Source organism: Oncorhynchus kisutch, linkage group LG18 (assembly GCF_002021735.2).
Source record: "Oncorhynchus kisutch isolate 150728-3 linkage group LG18, Okis_V2, whole genome shotgun sequence".
Lineage (NCBI taxonomy): Eukaryota > Metazoa > Chordata > Actinopteri > Salmoniformes > Salmonidae > Oncorhynchus > Oncorhynchus kisutch.
This window is the reverse complement of record NC_034191.2, coordinates 19,284,908-19,295,665: the sequence shown is the minus strand read 5'-3', so window position 1 is coordinate 19,295,665 and position 10,758 is coordinate 19,284,908. Positions and strand designations below refer to the sequence as shown.

General features: G+C 41.4%; 1 protein-coding gene across 3 annotated transcripts in view; it reads left to right on the top strand.

Annotated features, from left to right (window-relative positions):
- The window catches only part of epha4l (eph receptor A4, like), an 88,761-nt gene that overhangs the window by 41,981 nt on the left and 36,022 nt on the right, over positions 1-10,758 (top strand). For all 3 annotated transcript variants that reach the window (XM_031795778.1, XM_031795779.1, XM_031795780.1), the window contains exon 6: positions 10,367-10,491. In XM_031795778.1, coding sequence (XP_031651638.1) covers positions 10,367-10,491 — 125 coding nt within the window. The remainder of the gene's footprint in view (positions 1-10,366; positions 10,492-10,758) is intronic.

Genomic DNA, 10,758 nt, shown 5'->3' with positions numbered 1-10,758 from the left:
TCTTTCTCTCTCATGCACACACACACACATACAGTACATACACACACATGTACACACACAGATTAATATCCCTGTGTGTAGCTCTGGGGTGATCATCTTACTGGAAATAGTGAGATATAATAATTATGTTGCCTTTGGCTCGTCAATAAAGCATGTCTCACAACTGTTCTCCATTCTCTAATACTTAAATTAAGTTTACATTGTGAGTGTGTGTGCATGCGTAGTCATGCTTGTGCATGCGCGTGAGGCAAAAATGTCTGCGTGTGCAGGTTATTTTGTGTGTTGTGTAGAATGTGTGCATGTGTCTGAGTGTGTGTGTGTTTTTTAGTTAGAGAATGCCTGTGCATGTGTGTGTATTTTAGTTAGAGAATGCCTGTCTGAAAAAGTGTGTGTGTGGATTGAAGAGAAAGGCACCAGAGTGATTGGATTTCTCCCCTAATACTCAGTAGCAGTTTTCTGAAATCTAGTTTCATCCCCTGTAATCCAGACAGTCATCGGTGGCTGACCCTCTCTCTATATCACCCCATTCAGACAGTCATCTGTGACTGACCCTCTCTCTATATCACCCCATCCAGACAGTCATCTGTGACTGACCTTCTCTCTATATCACCCCCATCCAGACAGTCATCTGTGGCTTGTCCCTCTATATCACCCCCATCCAGACAGTCATCTGTGGCTGACCCTCTCTCTATATCACCCTGATCCAGACAGTCATCTGTGACTGTCCCTCTCTCTATATCACCCCCATCCAGACAGTCATCTGTGGCTGTCCCTCTCTCTATATCACCCCCATCCAGACAGTCATCTGTGGCTGTCCCTCTCTCTATATCACCCCCATCCAGACAGTCATCTGTGGACTGTCCCTCTCTCTATATCACCCCATCCAGACAGTCATCTGTGACTGACCTTCTCTCTATATCACCCCCATCCAGACAGTCATCTGTGGCTTGGCTGTCCCTCTATATCACCCCCATCCAGACAGTCATCTGTGGCTGACCCTCTCTCTATATCACCCTGATCCAGACAGTCATCTGTGACTGTCCCTCTCTCTATATCACCCCCATCCAGACAGTCATCTGTGGCTGTCCCTCTCTCTATATCACCCCCATCCAGACAGTCATCTGTGACTGTCCCTCTCTCTATATCACCCCATCCAGACAGTCATCTGTGGCTGTCGCTCTCTCTATAGCACCCCCATCCAGACAGTCATCTGTGGCTGTCCCTCTTTCTATATCACACACATCTATATCATCTCTATATTATGATATTATGATAGATGTGTTATGAAAGATGTGTTATGATAGATGTGTTATGATATTATGACAAATGTGCTATGATATTATGATAGATGTGTTATGATATTATGATAGATGTGTTATGATATTATGATAGATGTGTTATAATATGATGATAGATGTATTATGATAGATGTATTATGATAGATGTGTTATGATAGATGTGTTATGATATTATGATAGATGTATTATGATATTATGATAGATGTGTTATGATATTATGATAGATGTGTTATGATATGATGATAGATGTATTATGATAGATGTGTTATGATAGATGTGTTATGATATTATGATAGATGTGTTATGATATGATGATAGATGTATTATGATAGATGTGTTATGATAGATGTGTTATGATATTATGATAGATGTGTTATGATAGATGTGTTATGATATTATGATAGATGTATTACGACAGATGTGTTATGATATGATGATAGATGTGTTATGATAGATGTGTTATGATATTATGATAGATGTATTACGACAGATGTGTTATGATATGATGATAGATGTGTTATATGATGATAGATGTGTTATGATAGATGTGTTATGATAGATGTGTTATGATAGATGTGTTATGATAGATGTGTTATGATAGATGTGTTATGATAGATGTGTTATGATATGATGATAGATGTGTTATGATAGATGTGTTATGATATTATGATAGATGTATTACGACAGATGTGTTATGATATGATGATAGATGTGTTATGATATGATGATAGATGTGTTATGATAGATGTGTTATGATAGATGTGTTATGATAGATGTGTTATGATATGATGATAGATGTGTTATGATAGATGTGTTATGATATTATGATAGATGTCTTATGATAGATGTATTATGATAGATGTGTTATGATATTATGATAGATGTGTTATGATAGATGTGTTATGATAGATGTGTTATGATAGATGTATTATGATAGATGTGTTATGATATGATGATAGATGTGTTATGATAGATGTGTTATGATACTATGATAGATGTGTTATAATAGATGTATTATGATAATGTGTTATGATCGATGTGTTATGATATTATGATAGATGTGTTATGATAGATGTATTATGATAGATGTGTTATGATATTATGATAGATGTGTTATGATAGATGTGTTATGATAGATGTATTATGATAGATGTGTTATGATAGATGTATTATGATAGATGTGTTATGATAGATGTGTTATGATAGATGTATTGTGATAGATGTGTTATAATAGATGTATAATGATAGATGTGTTATGATAGATGTATTATGATAGATGTGTTATGATAGATGTATTATGATAGATGTGTTATAATAGATGTATAATGATAGATGTGTTATGATAGATGTGTTATGATAGATGTGTTATGATATTATGATAGATGTATTATGATAGATGTGTTATGATAGATGTATTATGATAATGTGTTATGATAGATGTGTTATCATATTATGATAGATGTGTTATGATATTATGATAGATGTGTTATAATAGATGTATTATGATAATGTGTTATGATAGATGTGTTATCATATTATGATAGATGTGTTATGATATTATGATAGATGTGTTATGATATTATGATAGATGTGTTATCATATTATGATAGATGTATTATGATAGATGTGTTATGATAGATGTATTATGATAATGTGTTATGATAGACGTGTTATCATATTATGATAGATGTGTTATGATATTATGATAGATGTGTTATAATAGATGTATTATGATAATGTGTTATGATAGATGTGTTATGATAGATGTGTTATGATATTATGATGTGTTATGATAGATGTGTTATGATAGATGTGTTATGATAATGATATTATGATAGATGTATTATGATAATGTGTTATGATAGATGTGTTATAATAGATGTATTATGATAATGTGTTATGATAGATGTGTTATGATAGATGTATTATGATAATGATATTATGATAGATGTGTTATAATAGATGTATTATGATAATGTGTTATGATATATGTGTTATGATAATGTGTTAGGATAGATGTGTTATGATAGATGTATTATGATAATGATATTATGATAGATGTATTATGATAATGTGTTATGATAGATGTGTTATAATAGATGTATTATGATAATGTGTTATGATAGATGTGTTATGATAGATGTGTTATGATAATGTGTTAGGATAGATGTGTTATGATAGATGTATTATGATAATGTGTTATGATAGATGTGTTATGATAGATGTGTTATGATAGATGTATTATGATAATGTGTTATGATAGATGTGTTATGATATTATGATAGATGTGTTATGATATTATGATGTGTTATAATAGATGTATTATGATAATGTGTTATAATAGATGTATTATGATAATGTGTTATAATAGATGTATTATGATAATGTGTTATGATAGATGTATTATGATAATGTGTTATAATAGATGTATTATGATAGATGTGTTATGATAGATGTATTATGATAATGTGTTATGATAGATGTGTTATGATATTATGATAGATGTGTTATAATAGATGTATTATGATAATGTGTTATGATAGATGTGTTATGATAGATGTGTTATGATAGATGTGTTATGATAGATGTGTTATGATATTATGATGTGTTATAATAGATGTATTATGATAATGTGTTATAATAGATGTATTATGATAATGTGTTATAATAGATGTATTATGATAATGTGTTATAATAGATGTATTATGATAGATGTATTATGATAGATGTGTTATGATAATGTGTTATGATAGATGTGTTATGATAGATGTGTTATGATAATGTGTTATGATATATGTATTATGATAATGATATTATGATAGATGTGTTATAATAGATGTATTATGATAATGTGTTATGATAGATGTGTTATGATAGATGTGTTATGATATATGTATTATGATAATGATATTATGATAGATGTGTTATAATAGATGTATTATGATAATGTGTTATGATAGATGTGTTATGATAGATGTGTTATGATAGATGTGTTATGATATTATGATAGATGTGTTATGATATTATGATGTGTTATAATAGATGTATTATGATAATGTGTTAGGATTGATGTGTTATGATATTATGATAGATGTGTTATAATAGATGTATTATGATAATGTGTTAGGATAGATGTGTTATGATAGATCTATTATGATATTCTCTGTGAAAAGCCACTTGGGCCATTGCCCTTGATCAAGGCTGAGGTTTCTGTAGGAAGATTGCAGAGGGAAGGAGAGATTCCTACTTTTACTATGATATGCGCTGTAATCCCTTCACCCCTCTGGGTGAAGAAAGGGGTGTGTGTGGGGTTGAGGGGTGGCGGTCAGGGTTTTGGGAGGATGTCCAGCTTTGTGCCGACCACAGGCTGTAAATGAATGTTTTTAAAGTTTATGAGATCCAGAATCTTTGGTCTACATCTTGTGTGTGTGTGTGTGTGTTTGGCAGTGTGTGTGTATTTGTGTGTGTATGTCTCAATGTGATCCTTGGTGTGTATAATGTGTAGGTAGTGAGTTAGTGCATGCCATGCAAGTGTTTGTCATTGTGTGTGTGTGTGTTTCCATCCCCATACTGAATCGGACATGCATGTGAAAACAGGGACGTGGGTGGAAAACTTTTTATTGGGGATCTCGTATGGGGAAATGTTTTCTCAACTCCCTGAAAAACGTCTCCCCACAGTTTTTTCCTCTGTGGCAGCAAATGAAGTGATTCCAATCTGGTAACCAGACTCCAATACAGCGACCACATGTTCTCTACAGCCTTTGTTTCTTTAATGGCAAATCATAATCCACCACATATTCTCCCAACAACACAGTCTGACCACAGCTGGGCCAGTTACCTGAATACCTCAGAACGAACATTCTCACAAAGACAAACTCATTCTCTTTCTCGCTCTCTGTTTGACAAACTAACTCACTCAAGAGTCCAACTCTTTCTCACTGTGACATACAGACTCAGAAAGTAGCTCAAAAAGTAGCTAGCTCAACAAACTTACCCACAAAGAGCATTCCATCCATCCAGGGAGTAAACATTCAACCAATCTCAGTTTGTCTGTGTTGCTCGTTCCCAACTAATGTGTCTCTGCTAGCTAATATATGCATGGGCTGCTGTGGGACATTGAGTTTCTCCACTGTCTGTGAGAGATAATGTTAGTATGTGTGTTTACATCTGTCTGTTGGTATAATGACTTTGTGTGTGTGTGTGTGTGTGTGTGTACCCGCCCACGTGCATGCATGCTTGGGTGTGTGTGAGTGTTGCGGCGGGTGAGCTGTGAAAGAGTTTTTGGAGCACATTATTGAGAAATGAGATGTGAATATTCATTGCTGTTCCACTTAGTATTCCAGGAGCGTTTTAGCCCACGCTTTCAGGAGGCGGTAAGACATTACAGATCTGCCCCACATTCAGGTCTGTCTACAGAGGTGCCGGTTAGACAGCTAGTTTACACTGTTATTCTCCAATCTAGCCCTGTTACATCTCTAATCTCCTGCATCGCCTGTGTTAGCTTGATCCTGGCCGTGTGTTTGCCGTGTGATAGAGTCTCAACGTATGTGAGTGTAGGCTTACATGTGTCTTATGTGTGTGTGCTCGTGTGCATGAATGTGTGTGTGTGTGTTTTATCTCCTCTTAAACTTGTCCCTGATTGATAGTACAGGGTGTGTCCATCCATTGTAACCCCCACCTCCTCTATATGGAGCCTCAGAAGGAACCACTCACAGAATCACTCATCTTTAACTTCACATTAGCCTTGGGAAAAAGCAACAAGAGGACCAGAACATGATTAAATCTCCATATCTGTCATCGTTGGAGAAAAGATGGATGTGTGGATTACCTAAGGGGAATGGGCCGGCTGACCCTTTGGGCTTCTTTCTGGTCGGGAGCGTCCCTGGCCACCCCCGGGGGGCCCTTCAAATTGGGTCTGGCTGCCAGGCGCCCTCCAGTAAGATTGATCTGAGGGTTGCAAATGGGCACAGTTCTAATTGTTTAACAGAGATGCAACACTTTAGCCTGACCGACAGGATGACACAACCCAGGGAAATCTATTTACCTCCACTCACTCCGAGAGCTGTCTGTACACCCCCCCTTCCATGTCCCAGACCCATCGCCCCCCTCCAATCCCCACCGCCCCCACCACTGAAACCAAACCCATCGGTGGTGCTTGGATTCCAAGCCTGGTTAAACTCAATCCCTCTCTAAAAGCCTGGTTGTGTTAGCGTTAGCGTGAACACTAGCCTCCCGGGACAGTAACTCCTGGACTGGTCAGGGGCAATAGAATGTATATAACATCACAGATAATTCAATCAGAATCGAGGATGGGGGTTGCCTCATTAATCACAGCAGTGTAATTGTTTAAAAGGCAGCAGCAGGTAGAATGTGTAGGATAGCAAGGTTACAGTAGCCAGAGTCACGGGTCAGAGATTCACTTAGCCTCTACAGTAGACCTACTCTAGCTAACTTTACTGTAAATGGCAGAATGTAGGCTACCGAAACATCGGCAACAACGTTTTTCCTGGGTTTGTGCTTTAGCTTAGTGATGTAAAGATAATATAAGTTAGCCTATGGTGGAGATTCAGACTAGTCTGTGTGACTGGGTCTGTGTGTGACTGGGTCTGTGTGTGACTGGGTCTGTGTGTGACTGGGTCCGTGTGTGACTGGGTCCGTGTGTGACTGGGTCCGTGTGTGACTGGGTCCGTGTGTGACTGGGTCTGTGTGTGACTGGGTCCGTGTGTGACTGGGTCCGTGTGTGACTGGGTCTGTGTGTGACTGGGTCTGTGTGTGACTGGGTCTGTGTGTGACTGGGTCTGTGTGTGACTGGGTCCGTGTGTGACTGGGTCTGTGTGTGACTGGGTCTGTGTGTGACTGGGTCTGTGTGTGATTGGGTCTGTGTGTGACTGGGTCCGTGTGTGACTGGGTCCGTGTGTGACTGGGTCCGTGTGTGACGGTCCGTGTGTGACTGGGTCCGTGTGTGACTGGGTACGTGTGTGACTGGGTCCGTGTGTGACTGGGTCCGTGTGTGACTGGGTCCGTGTGTGACTGGGTCCGTGTGTGACTGGGTCGGTGTGTGTAATGTGTGTAGTGTATATGGGGGAAGGGTTATTGGGTATGGAAGCTTTACCAGGGATTTAATTGGAGGCCATTGAGGAGGTGAGAGGCAGGAAGGGTCTGGAAGGATGTGTGTTTTTCCCTGCAGGGTTCTACAATGCCAACATGTTACTTGCATAAACATTTTTCTCTGTGACCTGGAATTTTTATTTAGGAGCACCAGTGCGCCTAGAAAAAGGAAGGATTCTAGCTTTAATATCTCACATTTCTTCCTTGTGCTCCTAAATGTCTTTGTGTTTTCACCTACATTTTTCAACTTGTGTGTGTGTGTGTACTCTCCCTACCTGCTACCTGACTGTGTGTGTACTCTCCCTACCTGACTGTGTGAGTGTGTGTACTCTCCCTACCTGTCTCTCTCTGTGTGTGTGTGTGTACTCTCCCTACCTGCTACCTGACTGTGTGTGTACTCTCCCTACCTGTCTCTCTCTGTGTGTGTGTGTGTGTACTCTGCCTACCGGTCTCTCTCTCTGTGTGTGTGTGTGTGTGTGTGTGTACTCTCCCTACCTGTCTCTCTCTCTGTGTGTGTGTGTGTGTGTGTACTCTCCCTACCTGTCTCTCTCTGTGTGTGTGTGTGTGTGTGTGTGTGTGTGTGTGTACTCTCCCTACCTGTCTCTCTCTGTGTGTGTGTGTGTGTGTGTGTACTCTCCCTACCTGTCTCTCTCTGTGTGTGTGTGTGTGTGTGTGTGTACTCTCCCTACCTGTCTCTCTCTCTGTGTGTGTGTGTGTGTGTGTACTCTCCCTACCTGTCTCTCTCTGTGTGTGTGTGTGTGTACTCTGCCTACCGGTCTGTTTATCTATGTGATCCTCTGCCTATAATTGTATTTCTCTGTCCTTGAGTGTGTGTACTCTCCCTACCTGTCTCTCTCTGTGTGTGTGTGTGTGTGTGTGTGTACTCTCCCTACCTGTCTCTCTGTGTGTGTGTGTGTGTACTCTGCCTACCGGTCTGTTTATCTATGTGATCCTCTGCCTATAATTGTATTTCTCTGTCCTTGAGTGTGTGCTGGTGTTTTTGTAGCCTCTGCATTTGTCAGTCCTTTTCTATCAGTAAGTGGATGTTTTTTATACAGACAATGATATCCATATGGATGATGTGTCTTTGTAGTGTTGTCTGTGCCTGACTCTGACCCAATGTGTGTTGTCAGTCTCTGAAAAAGAGGTTTGATTTTTGGAGCGAGTGGGGAGGGAGTGTGTGTGAGCTGTTATCTATGTTTTAACCTTCACATGTTGAAGTGGTAACACAGACAAAGAGCAGCTGGTTGAAATACTGTCTCATCATGTGCTGCTGTAGAATGGCCTTTAGATAATGATCTCTGTCTGCGTTTAATAAAAACTATTGATTGGATCCATTGAAGACGGGTGGCATGTGGCCTAGTGGTTAGAGTGTAGAGGTGGCAGGTGGCCTAGTGGTTAGAGTGTAGAGGTGGCAGGTGGCCTAGTGGTTAGAGTGTAGAGGTGGCAGGTGGCCTAGTGGTTAGAGTGTAGAGGTGGCAGGTGGCCTAGTGGTTAGAGTGTAGAGGTGGCAGGTGGCCTAGTGGTTAGAGTGTAGAGGTGGCAGGTAGCCTAGTGGTTAGAGTGTAGAGGTGGCAGGTGGCCTAGTGGTTAGAGTGTAGAGGTGGCAGGTGGCCTAGTGGTTAGAGTGTAGAGGTGGCAGGTGGCCTAGTGGTTAGAGTGTAGAGGTGGCAGGTGGCCTAGTGGTTAGAGTGTAGAGGTGGCAGGTGGCCTAGTGGATAGAGTGTAGAGGTGGCATGTGGCCTAGTGGTTAGAGTGTAGAGGTGGCAGGTGGCCTAGTGGTTAGAGTGTAGAGGTGGCAGGTGGCCTAGTGGTTAGAGTGTAGAGGTGGCAGGTAGCCTAGTGGTTAGAGTGTAGAGGTGGCAGGTAGCCTAGTGGTTAGAGTGTAGAGGTGGCAGGTGGCCTAGTGGTTAGAGTGTAGAGGTGGCAGGTGGCCTAGTGGTTAGAGTGTAGAGGTGGCAGGTGGCCTAGTGGTTAGAGTGTAGAGGTGGCAGGTAGCCTAGTGGTTAGAGTGTAGAGGTGGCAGGTTGCCTAGTGGTTAGAGTGTAGAGGTGGCAGGTGGCCTAGTGGTTAGAGTGTAGAGGTGGCAGGTGGCCTAGTGGTTAGAGTGTAGAGGTGACAGGTGGCCTAGTGGTTAGAGTGTAGAGGTGGCAGGTGGCCTAGTGGTTAGAGTGTAGAGGTGACAGGTGGCCTAGTGGTTAGAGTGTAGAGGTGGCAGGTGGCCTAGTGGTTAGAGTGTAGAGGTGGCAGGTGGCCTAGTGGTTAGAGTGTAGAGGTGGCAGGTAGCCTAGTGGTTAGAGTGTAGAGGTGGCAGGTGGCCTAGTGGTTAGAGTGTAGAGGTGGCAGGTGGCCTAGTGGTTAGAGTGTAGAGGTGGCAGGTGGCCTAGTGGTTAGAGTGTAGAGGTGGCAGGTGGCCTAGTGGTTAGAGTGTAGAGGTGGCAGGTGGCCTAGTGGTTAGAGTGTAGAGGTGGCAGGTGGCCTAGTGGTTAGAGTGTAGAGGTGGCAGGTGGCCAAGTGGTTAGAGTGTAGAGGTGGCAGGTGGCCTAGTGGTTAGAGTGTAGAGGTGGCAGGTGGCCTAGTGGTTAGAGTGTAGAGGTGGCAGGTGGCCTAGTGGTTAGAGTGTAGAGTGTACATCTGCTATGTGGAGAAGCCATTGGGATGGGTTGTTTTGATGTTTTCAAACCGCCTGGTTAGCAGTAGCGCCCTCACCATTGGACCATTGGACTCCTTAGCTGTAACGCTGTAGCCTTAGTCATTTATCCGTACAGTGCCTAAGCTCTTCGACTGGGAGCCAAGCTGACAGACAGAGTTGATTGCCTCATTGCATGGTCTGGTGCTTGACTTTCTCAGAAAGAGCAATAGGAAAGAAGCAGATATAGTGGCTCAGATGGTCAAAACAACAAGACAGGAAAGGTCAATGCTAAAATCTCTCTTTTTTTCTCTATTCTTTTTCTCCCTAGCCCCGTCTCCCGTCAACTCGATCCAGGCCAAGGACATCACCAGACACACCATCTCCCTGGCCTGGCAGCAGCCGGAGAAAGCCAACGGGGTCATCCTGGAGTACGAAGTCAAATACTACGAGAAGGTGAGGTGGGAAAGGCAGTTCTCTGGGAAAGGCAGTTCTCTGGGAAAGGCAGTTCTCTGGGAAAGGCAGTTCTCTGGGAAAGGCAGTTCTCTGGGAAAGGCTGTTCTCTGGGAAAGGCAGTTCTCTGGGAAAGGCAGCTTTTTTCCCCTATGCTTCAAAATAACATTAAACCTGACAGGTTGAGAATTGTCTTTATTAAGAGTGAAAAGGTGAAGCTGAAGTAAGAACCTGTGACATGCCAGGAAAACCACCCTAACTATGTTCTCT